Below are 15,249 nucleotides of genomic sequence, written 5' to 3' on the forward strand. Positions count from 1 at the left end.
CTTGGATGGTGCTATACCATGTTAATTATCCAATAAGGGGGCAAACAAAAGTAGTAGTCTAGAGAAAGAAACTCAGAAGCTCTTGTATTCTGTTCATTGCCGAAGGATATATTAGTCAGCTTCCCTGCAACAAGAAGAGAGGCACACCGCATTCTAATGAAGCAATAGGTAGCCATAGGAGCAGCAGCATCTGCAAACTAAGTTGAATGTTCCGAGTATTGTGAAATGTAAAAGGGTAAAGAAACAAACAAAGATTCAGTTAGACACCGACGGTTAGGAACTAGAATTTTCTTTGTATACATAGCCAAGACTTAGAGAATTTGGTAATGTGATCTCGGCTTAGGTCATTCGACAAACTTCATCATAAATATCCTGGTCGGTGGAGAATTGGAGAGGTTGGGCCCTAGAGCAGACTTGTGGATATGATTTTCTCTGCTTTTAAGGTCGGCGTTGGATATCTTGTTGAACTTAACGGCATTGATGAGCCCGGAGGGAGGACAAAACAACTTTGACCCTGATGCACTAGGTGTAGGTGACAGCTTTGAATGATTAGTGAAATTGGTGGTGGCCCTTTGAGACAAGAGAATCAGAAAACCAACCGTGCCCAGCCCCTGATAAATTTTTGGGACAAAGACTAACACAGTCTTTAGTACATAACAATAATGATAGAACAGGTAGTTGGGACTTGGATGCTAAATAGTCATTGCCTTAACAGTGATGCATTATGTTTTTTATGATTGATTCTCACACATAATTTACTCGATTAGGTGGCTAAAACCAGTCAAAGAATAAAGCTACCGTACCATTGTATTTGCAAAGTACTTTGCAAAATTAACAAGATTGTAAAATTGTATTACTCATGTTATATCTACATATGTACATATATACACATACGTGGAGTGACAAAAGACTGATTCAGTCTTTGAATAATCCTATCCCTTATATTTGAAAGTTAAAAAGGTTAGTATTTATTTGTGGGGAAGCTTCATATTTTTCCATGAAATTCTCACACTCCCAGCTTTGTCTCTCTCAATACCCTGCGCATAATCATATGAGAAATTATATAGTTTCCAACAAAAGAAAGGCGTGAGAGATGAGTGAATGTTTTAGACATTGTAACATAACCTTAAGATTTACTCCTCCGTTTCTTAAACACTGATTTGAGAAACATGAGACAAACGATAATGAACCCCAAAGCTGCCACTCCTCCTACTGCGATTGCCACTGTCCTCTGAGCATGTTGCCTTGTCCCTGTCCCTGCCCCTGTCGCTACACCAATCAAAAAGCCCCAGCTCACCATATTCCATTTTATTCAAAGACAAAAATGGGGCCAGGCTAATAACATAAATTAAGGACAAGTGAACTTGTCCACTAGAGGCTTTCGTTAAAATAAAGTATTGAGTTCGAATTTTCAACACTCTATCCCTCCTTTATATATATATATGAGTTATTATTATAATAATCTAGATTAAATGTAGGATGAAAAATACTTTGGAAATTTGGAAATTCTATATTCAAGTTTAAATTATATATTTGTCATTGTAAATAATTAACAAGCAGTGAAACTAAAAGCATTTTGACAGTAACACAAAAACCTAAGGAAATGAAATGGAAATCCACCTGTCTTCTTCACACAAAGAGACCAATATCTTTTTCTCTGGCTACAGTCCTTAATTATTTTTTAAGTCACCTACGTTATCTTTAAAGAAAAAAACAAAGCTGAGAGGTCCAGGTGGAGACTTGGCCCTAGAATTCAAGATTGAAAATAAAGGACATATTAATGTGAAAGATAAATTATTTTTCCTTTTTTCCTTTTGTCTACAGCTTTACCTGAAGGTGAGGATATGGTTGGAACACCATTAGAATAGTAGCTATAACTAATATAACACTTGTGCAAGTAAACCTGTCCTGAAACTGAGTCACCACAATCATCTTTAGCAGTCTCGAAAGCAGTTTTCACACAATTCCCACAATCACTTGCAGCCAAATCACCTTCACACTGCCCCAAAACATAAACAGACTGATAAGTTCCGGTGTAAAACAAGCTGCTCCCACTACCACCATCGCCACTTTTTACACCATTTTCCGCCATGTTGAAAGCGGCGTCTCTCCTGCTCTCAAACTCAGTCCCTCCTGCCCGAGATGACCCACAAACCTTGTACAAAAACTCAGTCCCTGGAACCTGTTTGAACCCAACAACTTCGTACTTTAGGTAACATCCAGTCAGCTGAACCCTGGCAGCAACAGCTGAACCACAAAGTTTATCACTCATTTCTGGGATCTTGCTCACGCAGGTGTAACACTGGCTTGGTGTGAGGTCTCCCCTGCATTGGTAAAGACCCATGATTGCATATGGATCCTCACCAGAGCTTGTGGTGGAGAATGTTTTCTGTGATGACTGTGAAACCAAAGTTGACATAAGGTTTTTGAGGTTCTGTAAGTAAACCCCTGATGGGTCTTGAAATTTCTGGTTTGCACAGCCCTTAAAGACCAAGTTGGTATCATCTGCAGCTATGGTAAAGAAAGTAAAAGACCCACCACTAAAGATTGTGACTGAAAACAATGAAACAAAGAGCAAAGAGAGGGACTTTCTGGGTAAACCCATTTCAGAGAACTGGATTGTTTTATTTTGACAAACATAAAAAAAGTATGCTTTGAACAGGGGTTTCTATAGGGCTTTCTAGATGTGTTTAGCAGAGACTATATATATATACATGGTGTTATCAGCAAAGTTTCCGTCTGAGTTAATTAAGTCCAAATTTAACTAGAGTTGATTATGATTATTGTTGAGGGATATTTATCCTGAGAGAAGTATCCGAAATATTTTCTATCGGGTGATCGAAATGGCCTTCAACAATAGTAGATATAGTCTCGGGCTTAGAATGGTCTGAGTCTTATCTCTCGACTCCATGGAGTAGAAGCGTCTCGGTTGGTGAAAATAGTATATACTTAAATGACATGTAAATAATTAATTGATAAAATCGTGCACGATGTGAATCGAACCACCAACTAAGGCACTCTTATTCCGTGAACTCTCGTGGCTCTTTGCAGAGTTAGGAGACAAAACCCGAACCATCCCAAGTCCAAGACAATCTATATAATTATTTGGGGTTGTATAAATCACTTGATGAATTACACTTTAAAGACTTTTCCCACTAGATGGATACCCCTCAACAATTATCAAATACGGAAAGACTAGCTTTACGTTTTGGTTGCTTTCCTGATTGTAATTTTGTTTCTTTCATATTGAAGTTGTCAGCTTTAATTAAAGTTTGGAAGAACATTAGTAAATGGTTAAATTTGTTATTAGACCTTATATTTTGTATAAGTCATGAGTTTAGTACATATACTTTAATTTGGTCATTTTTAGTCTCTATAATTTTAGAATCAGAAAATTTTAATCTTAACCAAATGATAGATATTAAATTCATTAAGTTATGTTTTATTGTTTTTAAAATTTGATGTGTCAAACATATTATTACATGTGTAATTGTATGTCATTTATTATTTGATAGGTCAAAAATTTAAAATTCAAAAATATAGTCACTAAAAATAATTCAATTGATTAACATAAATTAAATTTATAATTTTACGCATAATACATAGAGGTGTCCATGGGCTGGGTCAGGCCCAACAAAAAATTTAGACAAGTCTTGACCCAAAAAATGAGCCTAAAATTTTATCTAAATCTAGCCTAGATAAAAATACTAAAACCCGAGCCTGGCTTGCCCATATTAATTTTTACATAATTTTTATAAAATATAATACATCAAAATACTACAAACATTAAAATAAATGTTTCCCAACAAATTAAAAATAAATTAAAAATATATATGTATACTTAAATAACACTAAGATAAATGTAACTCAACAAGAAAATGTAAAAAATAGTAACAAAATTAATAATAAAATAAGAGTTATATAATATCTAAATAATAAGAACAAAATAATAGTAACATAATTGTGAAATAGTAGCAAAATAGTGAAAAAAAAGAAGAAAATAATAAAAAAATAAAAAATAGTAGGGTTTTTTTGTTTTTGTTTTTATATTTGGGTTGGGCTCGGGCTAAGAAAGTCTTACCTGACGTCTAGCCCGTTTTTCTAAACGAGTCTTATTTTTTTCTCAAATTTATTTTTCAAGCCTATATTTTTACCTAAACTCTCCCACTTTTCAAGCGGACCTTCGGGCCGAATAGACAGATCTAATAATACATGACTAAAGCCATAATTTAACCAAATAAATTTAATTGTTATCATTGAGTTAAGCACTAAAATTTTAAATTTTAAAAATATAAAAACTAAAATATCGTTAATCTAAAGAAGTAATTAAACCTGTGATTAATGAAAACCATTTTTAATTATGTTGGCTATTAAAACCAACGATTTGACAAAACGAGAAATGTGAAACGACTACCCTTAGCATCCACAAATTTAATCTTTTATTTTCAAATAAAATTTTATAAAATATTAAAATTTATTGAAGTTATTAAAATGATAAGAAATTATTAAAATATTATAAATTTTAAAATTTAATGAAAGAGTAAAATCAAATAAGTCTTTAATAAGTTAAATATTTATTTCTTTCCATATTAGAAAAAAATATTCCACATAAACTCTTTAAAACTAAGAATTTTATTATAATAAAAACTCTTTAAAATCACTAATAAATATTAAAATCCTATCACTAGTGCATAAATAAAGTTTTACCTAAGTGATAAATCAAAGGTTTTATTAATGCAAAAAGAGTTGGGTTATTTAAGAAGTGCATTAGGAAAGTGTAACACCCCATACCTTACGGGATGCCATATTCGTTGTCGGAGCAACTACGATCAATTACAATTCAATCTAATAGTTAATACATATTATTAAGTCCAAAATTTTTTTCGACATGTTATACAATCATATACAAACCTTATACAAGTTTATGAAAGCTCTTTAGATAACTCGAGGTTGAATAAGGACCAAATTTCAAATTGTAAAATTTTCAAATAATTGGGTTGAAGTCATGACTTCGAGGGTTACAGGCCACAATGCAACTCAGTAACCATTCCTCATTGCGACGTTGAGGATCTGACGTCGTGACTTCTCTCATTGATTCCAAAAAGTCCATTTGGTACCAATTCAGGACACCTAAAACAAATGTATAAATGTCTTATTTAAGCCAGTTTAAATGTTATACCTATTCCATACATGCTAAATAAATCATATTCTTAATTCAGTTGACATTAATTATCCAAACTTCCGAAATGACCATTTATAATACAAAATTAGCTCAAAATCTAGGTACATGCCATTATCAAAACTAAATGAACTATATAAACATTGCTGAGTTAAGTGTCGCAGTTTGGATGCTGGATCACTTCTTGAGTCTTCGAGATCTGCTTATACTTGCGCCCAGAATAAACAAACTGTACGCTGAGCTATAAAACTCAATAGTACTTTCATGATTCAAGTCAATATAACAATACCATTAATCAAATGAATACAATCAATTCAAGTTCAATGTAACCAATTCACATTCCATTCATGCCAAGAGTTACCATTAACATATGATATATGCATATAACAATTTTGTATACCAACTCATTTGACTCTTGTATTTAAACTTATCATATCATGCCATTCAACAATATCGTACATATAGTTTTATTTCATAGCATACCAATTTCTCATTTTTTTTTAATTCATCTCATCCTCAAATATATTGATTCATTCTATTTCTATATTGATCCTTTAGGCTCGTATAAACCAGTTCGCATAGTCATTCACATGTTATCATTTTCCGCTTGTATAACAAATTCATTCACATTTCATTTCAATTATCATATAATCAATTCATGTTTTATAAACCCTATTAACTCGATACGAACTTAGGATGGATACACGAATATATTACTCTGTCATCTCTGGTTGCTCGACAATGATGACTACTAAAACATGTACATACTACCATCTCGGGTTGGGCAACAACGATGACTTTCACAATCTATTTATTCTATCATCTTAGGTTGCTCGACAATGATGACTATTAGAATATGTACATTTTACCACTTTGGGTTGTCCCGCAACGAAGGTTTCTAATCATTATACCTAACCCTATGGCATGCCAACTATATCCGATTCTACCTAAAAAACTAGTGGGGTAATCAATGTTTCAATTACATATTATAAACCAATTCACATATCATGATGTAACACCCCATACCTTGTCACACCCCATTACTCGATTCGATCGCTGGGTTCGAGCCTAAAAGTGCCATATTCATTGCTAAAGTAACTATTATCAAATTACATTTGATTTAAAACCATTAAGCATTAAATATAAGTAACACATATGTATAACACGATACATGATTGTTTTTTGGTCTAATACAAGCTTATGAAAGTTCTTTTCCAAGGTTGAAATAAAATCAAATTGTAAAGATTTCAAAACTCTGGGTTGACATCGCAACGTTGGGGGTTCCTCATCACGACGCAACTCTCTGACTTAGGCTTGTCGTGACCTGGATTACATGCCATCACAACATGAATCCTGAGTTATTCCTCCTCGTGACATTAGAGTCACGTTGTCGTGACGGGACATACTGTTTCCACAAAAATCAACATGGTATAAGTTTGGGTGACCTGAAATCATACATAACCATTTCCATACAGCTAATTTAACAACATACCAAATGCAACCAAGCCAAGATATGCATATATGGTACTTCAAAATAACATCAAACTACCAATTTCTAGCTTTTGCCATATACAATACAATACAAAACAAAAACTTAGGTACATGCCACATTCAATCCAAGTAGTACATTACACAATTTGCTGAGTTGGAGAATCAATTCTTTGATGCTGGAATGACTTTTCAAATTCCTAAGATTCACCTATACATGCACACTAAGAAAACAAACCATACGTTAAACAATAAGGCTCAATGGTACAATTACAATTCAAGGTATATGTGTAACATAGCATTAACATTTTACTTAAGGCTAAAACATACAAAATTTGTACATAACATCAAGTTAATATATGTGTTAACTATTAACTTTTCCATTATCAATCAAAACATATAATCATGCTTATAGCAAATACCAAATAACTTATCCAATTTATACATCATGATTGACCAATTCCAATTTACTTATCAATATCCGACTATTCATCATATACTAATTCAAAATTTAGTCATGGGTTAAACATTCATTTAGGATTCTTTACAATATATCATTAACAATATACCAATCATTAACTATAATATACAATCCATTACTTTGCCATCACTTTATTTAGCTCATTTATGGAGTCATCGACTCATTTAGGTTCGTTTCGGCCTATAGGCTCAATTTCATTTTATTTTCATAATCATCAACATATTTCCCTTTATCTTAATTCACATATATACATATTTAGTTCAATAGCATCATATATTACCATATTCAAATCATTTATCAATCTTACAATTTACACCTCCTATTAACCTAACTCGGACTCAGACAAATACTCGAATCGTCCAACCAACACACCTTACTGACACCAAAGTGCATCATCGGATAAACCAAAGTACATCATATACTCGGACTCAGACAAATACTCATAACGTGCATACTGGCATACAAAGCGTATACTGGCACACAAAGTGCATCTTAGCACACAGAGCGCGTATCAGGCACACGAGGTGCATTTTCACACTTAAAGTGTATCCTCGCACATAAGCACATAATATCGTATACAACTCAATCCTATGGCATGCCAACTATATTCGACACGGCCCGAACAACTAATAGGGTACCAATATTCGATTCATTTACAATTTAGTACAATTACCATTTATCAATTATATTCACAATCACAATCCAATCAATTTAACATATCACATAAGCTTCATGTCATTTGATACATTTTCCTCCAATCTCACAGCACATATCATATTCCGAATAAATCATAATATTTTACAACTTATTCAATTTAGTTGCTCATTTAAGCAATTCACAATCAAGCTCAAATTAATAGCTTTCATTATCAATAGTACTCACCTTGATATTTCTAAATGCAGTTAATATGAAGATGCAATCAATTAATACAAGCCTAAATCATAAATGTACAAACTGTGGTCTCGTGTCACTCGCCGACAACTCTCGTTGTTCCTTTCCCTTTCGAAGGTTCCGCGACGACGTTAGCTACAAATAATCACAAAACATATCATAAAATAAATTTCCAACCAATTCATAACCAATTTCAATTTACACATATTTTATAATTATTCAATCTAGTCCCTAAAATCAGGATAACCATTACTTTCAATCTAAAGCTTTAGATTAAAATTTGGTTTCACTTATATTAATTATGGCCCCTCTACTTATTCCTCCTGAAATTTGATAATAGTTTTAGATTTTATTCAATTTGGTTCCTAATGTACTAAACTAACAATTTAACTTTACAATTTAATCATTTTCTTAAACTAAACTTAATTTCTAACAATTTCACACCAATTTCATTCAATTATCAACAATGGCAACTTAAAAAACTTTAAGATTTTTATAATTAGTACATGTGCTACCTAAATCAAGCTCCTATGATTCAATTTCCATAAGAATCAAAGAAAAAAAGGCTAGAGACTTACTTGAATTAAAGACCAAAAGCTTAAAACCTTAGCAATGGAATTTTCCTCTTTCTTTTCTCTTATGGTCGGTTGGATGAGCTGATGTTTTATCTCTCCGTCCACCAAATTTCACTTTTATGCTAAGTTAATAGTTTAATTAACCTTAATTAATCATACTTTTCTTAATTAATTATCTAACATCATTACCGTCCACTGTAACATGTTTAATAATGATTTATAAACTATTTTGGGCCTTTGAATAATTGCAATTTAAGTCCCCAAGTCATTTTCTAATTAAAAATCTAAAGCAACTGGACTTTACAATTTTGTCCCTAGGCCTTAATTAATCACAATTTCGGCTAAATAACTTATCCAATTTTTAGTTCATCTATACACCAACTCCGTAAATATCCTTATTTATTGTTTATGAACTCAGTTTACGAAAATGAGGTCTCAAAACTCATGTTTTGATACCATTGGAAATTGGATCGTTACATACTTGACCCGATCGTCGGGTTAGAGCTACAGAATGCTACATTCGTTGCTGGGGCGACTAGGATTGATTAAAAAAATTCATCAATTAATATTAAATTACAAGTATTACAAACTTAAAAACATGATATACAATCATTTTGGGTTATATACGAGCTTACAAAAGCTCAATACCATCTTGGGGTCAAACTAGGACTAAATTGAAAAGTTTTCAAAATATTTCAGATGGGTGTCGTGACTTCCAGAGCTTGGTGTCATGACATTGAAGACAGTAGCTAAGCTTCCCAATGCAAAGTTTTCAAAATAAAACAAGGCTGACATCTCGACCTCAAATAGAGGACGTCGTGACGTGGTGGTTGGCAACAAACCTTTGTGTCCCTATTTTCCATTAATATTCACCTAGCATATGACATTAAGGTTTTGCTACAAGGCTTCAAATCATCCAATAAACACAATAAACATGCATAATATACCATTTTCAAGCCATAAATGTCAATTACATACATGACCAAAACCATTATAGTTATATCCACAACTTAGGTACGTTTAGGTGACCATCTCAAAAGTTAGACCAAGAATTCCTAAGTACATGTCATTGATATAATGAAATAGGCTATAAAAATTTAGGTTTAGTTGATTTTTGCCGTTTGGATGCTGACTTTACTTTCTCGGGGCTTCGAGAATACTTGTACCTATGTACGGAATAAACAAACCGCATGCTAAATGATAAGGCTCAATGGTAATTTCGTGATCCAAGATATTATAGCATAAACATAGATAATGCATTTCAAGACAAATAGATGTATATATGCACTCAATATCTAACCAAGTCATGGTCCAAAATGTCTACCATTCTCATCATCTTACAATGCATGAAAACATATTTATGATCATGTTAGAACAACTTATTCAACATTTCCATATCATTGACCAACTCCATTTACTTGTCAATTATCAATCCATGAATATATATACCAATTCAATGCCATTCATAAATCAAACAAATACAATTATTTACCTTTATTGGTACGCTAACTAATGTCATGTTCAAGTAACAACATTTACATTACTAACTACCTTTCAATATCTTTTTTGGAGTCGATTGACTCATTCACAATCGTTTTGGCCCCCAAGGCTCTTTTTCAACTGATTTACACAATAGATTATTTGTTTTATCTATCACAATTCACATATGTACACAAATCATCTCATATAATCATGTCATTTCATTTATATGCCATTTGCCAAGTTAACCAATTATAAATATCTACTAATGTGACTTGGACTTGGACTCGGATGGATGCACGAATCATCCAATCAACATACCAACTAGAATTGAAATGCATCACCGGATAAACCGAAGTAGGGTAAACTGGCATGTAAAGTGCATATTGGTACACAAAGCGCATATTGACGCACAAAGTGCATACTGGCACACGTAGTGCATCTTGGCACACGAAGTGTATCCTGGTGCATGTAGTGCATATTCGATACATGAAGTACATCCTAGAGAGCCATAATCTCGTATACAAACCAATCCTATGACTTAACAACTATATTCGACACAACCCAAACAGCTAATAGGATACCAATATTCAATTTCACTTTACAATTTAATCCATATTATATCTCATATAATTTTCATAACTACAATCCCATTTCATCATCAAATACATATATTTCATATTATATAACACATTTCATTTCAAGTCATAAACCACATATCACAATTCAAATATTTCATGTCATTTTCCATTTTATTCATTTGAGTCATCTATATCGATATTCTATATCAAACCAAATCAAAACCATTCACAACATCACCATGTACTTACCTTGACATACAATAATCTAATTACCAAATATAGACAAGTAATTAATCTATCTAGAATCATAAAAGTACAAATTGTGGTCTCACGTCACTCATCAACAACTCTCGCATTTCCTTTCCCTCTCGAAGATTCCGCGTCGATGTTAGCTACGAATAGTCACAAAGCATACCACAAAATCAATTACCAGCCAATTCATAGCCAAATATCAATTTATGCATATTTTAAAATTTATTCAATTTAGTCCCTAAAACCAAGATAAGCACAACTTTCAATCTAGAGCTTTGGCTTAAAATTTGATTTCACATATATTCATTAGGGACCCTCTACCTTTTATTTCTACCAAAATTTCATAAATATTTTACATTTTATTCAATTTGGTCCCTAATGTACGAAATTAACAATTCAACTTTACAATTTAATCTTTTTCTTAATCTAAGCTTAGTTTCTAGCAATTTCATACTTAATTCATTCATTTCTCAACAATGTCAACTTACAAAAATTTAGCCAATTAATTAAATTGATCCATGGGTTAGCTTAAGCACGCTCCCATGATAAAAAAATTCTATAAAAATCAAAGAAAAATTGTTAGGGACTTACTTGCAAAGATGATCGAATGTTAAAACTAGGTTTTCCAAGCTTTCCTGAATGGCGGGCAGTAAGAAAAGTTGAAGAAGATGATACTAATCATCTTTTTCCACTAACTTTTCCTATGTATAATATGATTAATTTTAATTAGACTTATTTAATTAACTTAATTATGCTTAATTAAGATTTAATCTTTAATTAATTTAAAATAATGAAATTTAACATCACATCCCACCATCATCCATTTAGAATAGGTTTATTTGTCATCTAAGTCCTTTATATAACCGTTAATAAAGTCCCCAAGACTTCTCCTAATAAAAAATCTATAGCAATTAAACTTTTACAATTTAGTCCCCATTCCTTAATTAACCATATTTTAAACTAAATTGCTTATCCAAATTTTAATTCAACAACATGCTAACTTTGTAAATATCTCTATTTAATATTTACAAACTCAGTTTAAGGAAACTAGATCCTAAAACCTCATTTTTCGACACCATTAGAAATCTGGTCGTTACACATGGTCTCATACCATTTTCATCATCAATTCGTATCACATATCATTTAGCAATTCATATCATGCTCATTTCTACGATGCTTAGAACAATTTAATTTTTAGCATTGAATACTGACAAACATAATTCGATTCATGAAACAAGTAATGATCTTACCTCAATAGTTAGTATGCAACAATCATGTATGCACATATATATTGAACTCAAATCATAAAAGTACAAACCGCATTCTTGTCACTTGTCTACGACTCTCGTTTTTCCTTTCTCTCGCGACGGCTTGACATCATCTTTAGCTACATTCAATAATTCAATTATAGAAACATACATAGTCAGACATATTTTACATTTTATTCAATTTAGTCCCTATATTCGGGATACTCTTATTTTTCAATATCTAACACCGGATCAAAATCCTATTTCACATTCTTTCATTGGGGACCTTACTCATCCTATCTATAACATAGTTTCATGATAATTTTCAATTTATTCAATTTAGTCTCTAATGTTACAAAGTTATCTAGTAAGCTTAATTAGCTTTATGATTTAGTCATTTTCATGATCTAAGCTTATTAACTATCAAATTCAAGCCTAATTCATCAATCTCTTTAAATGGTAACTTGCTAAAAATTTAACAGTTGAACAAATTGATACATGAGCTAGTTAAATCAAGCTCCCATGATCATAAATCTATAAAAATTAAAGAAAAATAACTTAAAGACTTGAATTTATGGTAGAACGTTGAAGAAATGCTTAAGTTTTCTTTATTTGTTTCTTTAATGGCAAATGGTGGAGGAAGAAGACTAGTGAATTCCTTTTTTTATAAATTATATATATAGTTAGATTAAATAGTTAATTAAACTTAATTAATTATGATTACTTATTTACATTTCTTTAATTATAATCTTACTAAATAAATGACCATTATCATCATTCTTATCTAACTTTAAAAGAACATGATAAGTGCTAATAGTAACATGTTTTAATCCAATTCTTAATGCGATTTTAGGTGATTATTCGATGTTAATGGTAAATTTTATGCTCCTAATCCTTTAAATTCATGCGTTTATACTTAGGAGACCATTTGGGAGCAAAATGAGTGAAAAACGAGTAAAAATAAAAAAAATCAGAGAAAACTACACGAGCCACACAGGCTAGCCCCTTCCACACGATCTTATGAGCCATACAGCTATGTGGAAGGCCATGTCAATTTCGCGAATTGGCACTCTGAACTGCGAGAAAACACGATTTTTAAATTTTTTGGGCATTCTAAGAGGTATATGTGACAAACATAAGAAGATAAGAGGGAATCATCATAGAATACTCAAGAAAATAGCTTGAAAAACACTATTGAAGTCGATTCTAAAGTAGATTTTCATCAAGATTGAAGATTCCTAGTTGATTTCTTAGGAGATTATCACGAGTTTCTTTATTTCTTTCGGTTATACTATATCTTGGATTTTTTATTTTCAAGCATGAACTAATTTTCTAAATACCTAAGGAGATGAACTCTATGATGAATTATGTCTTTTGATTTTTATTTTATGCAATAAAGACTTAGATCTTGTTCTCAATTATGTGTGTTTTCAATTATATGTGTTTAATTTCTCGGTTTAATAGTTCTAAACTATTGATCCATGTTTGATGTGCTTAAATCAGAGGAGGAATAGACCCTGTTCAAGAGTAAATATTGTGTAGTTAAGTGGAGTTGCATGCAATCCTATAAATAGGACGACATAAATCTACCGGATTATAGTCAAATCTAATTGGGAATCTATAAATCGAGTTAATACAATAATATGAGTTTTAATTAGAAATAAATTTCAATTAATCAACCTAGAGTCAGTTGTTTTTACTCTCGAAAGAGATATTAGCATAACTTAGGGATTTCTACGGATCAAGATACTAAGTAAAGAAATTGTGTAATTTAAATTGATAGTGACAAATGAAATCAAGGTGAATTCTTTCTTGGGTATTGTTTTGCTTTTTAGCTGTTAATCGTTTATTTTCTTGATTTGTTTTTTTGCCATGTTCGTTATTTAATTAATTTAGTTAATTTTAGTTTTTAATCAATCTCTCAAATTTATCAGTTAAATAATAGAAAGACGATAATTAGTAGTACTTTTAGTCTTCGTGGGAACGATATCTTTACTCACCGTAGCTATACTATTAATTGATAGGTATACTTGCATTAGTCAAATTTTAGTTAGTTTCATGGATATCAGAACAATGATTTAATAACCATTTTGGTCTTTGAATAATTTCTATCTAGGTCTTTAAGCATTTTTTAAATTAAAATTAATAGTGATTGAATTTTTACAATTTAGCCCCTAGGCTTTAATTAACTATTTTCTCAATTAAATTACTTAACTTAACTTCAATATATTTTCGTACTAACTTCCTTAATCTTCATATTTTATCCCTATGAACTTAGTTTATGGAAATAAGGTTTTGAAACTGCGTTTTGGACACCACTAAAAATCGAGTCGTTACTAAAAGTCGGGACTAAAACAACTTGATTATGATAAGGTGTATATTAAACTGATTTTATTTTATTAAAAATAATAATAATTTTTTTAAAATTGAGATTCAAATTATCATATTTTTCTTTTATAAAAATATTTAAAATGATATAAAATATTATATTAATAAAATTAAAACTAAGAAATGAATAATTTTTAAAGATCAACATTTATATTCAATAATTATATTTATTAATTTAACAAACAAAATTTTAATATAAATTCACTCATCAAATTTAATATTGAAAATTCAATAATTAATTTTCAATTTTCAATTTATCAAACCCACCTTAAATATCCGTATAGTTAAATATATCTATCATTTTACTCAGCTCCTTAGCCTGGTAACCAAATTAACTAAGATTGAGTTAATTTCAAAACCAGGTATCTGGCAGCCATCTGGACTCGCCAATCAAGAGTTGCTAATCAATCGCTAATGAACGACCGTTATTACTGGCTAATCAACCATGGTTCATGTATGGTTCCTACTGCAACGATTTTGGTGAAGGCAAAGGATGATGACCAATGCTGCTGTATTTTGTGTAACGTTTAAACCTTTGTGTTGTGCCCTCCTCCTGTTGCTGTATGATTATTGTATGCATATTTTCTTTTGAAATCTTGCTTTTTGAATACCAATATACATAACTGATTATATTTTACTGTAATCGACACTCTTTTTTCTATGGCAATTGGGTGCATAAGAAGATGGA

At 31.3% G+C, this 15,249-nt stretch overlaps 1 protein-coding gene across 2 annotated transcripts; it reads right to left on the bottom strand.

Annotated features, from left to right (window-relative positions):
* Window positions 1–822: 822 nt before the first annotated feature.
* LOC108470231 (plasmodesmata-located protein 1-like) lies at window positions 823–2,848 on the bottom strand. 2 transcript variants are annotated; one of them, XM_017771523.2, is made up of 3 exons: window positions 1,831–2,848; window positions 1,126–1,263; window positions 823–1,037 (listed from the first exon to the last, which is right to left on the bottom strand). In XM_017771523.2, the coding sequence occupies exons 1-2, from the start codon at window positions 2,603–2,605 to the stop codon at window positions 1,127–1,129; spliced, it is 912 nt and encodes a 303-aa protein (XP_017627012.1). In that variant the 5' UTR covers window positions 2,606–2,848; the 3' UTR covers window positions 823–1,037; window position 1,126. The 2 variants fall into 2 exon arrangements, with proteins under 2 accessions (XP_017627012.1, XP_017627004.1); XM_017771515.2 differs by having other exon boundaries at window positions 1,126–1,269; window positions 1,831–2,842.
* Between the last annotated feature and the right edge of the window lie 12,401 nt (window positions 2,849–15,249).

The sequence above is a fragment of the Gossypium arboreum genome, chromosome 7, assembly GCF_025698485.1.
Source record: "Gossypium arboreum isolate Shixiya-1 chromosome 7, ASM2569848v2, whole genome shotgun sequence".
Lineage (NCBI taxonomy): Eukaryota > Viridiplantae > Streptophyta > Magnoliopsida > Malvales > Malvaceae > Gossypium > Gossypium arboreum.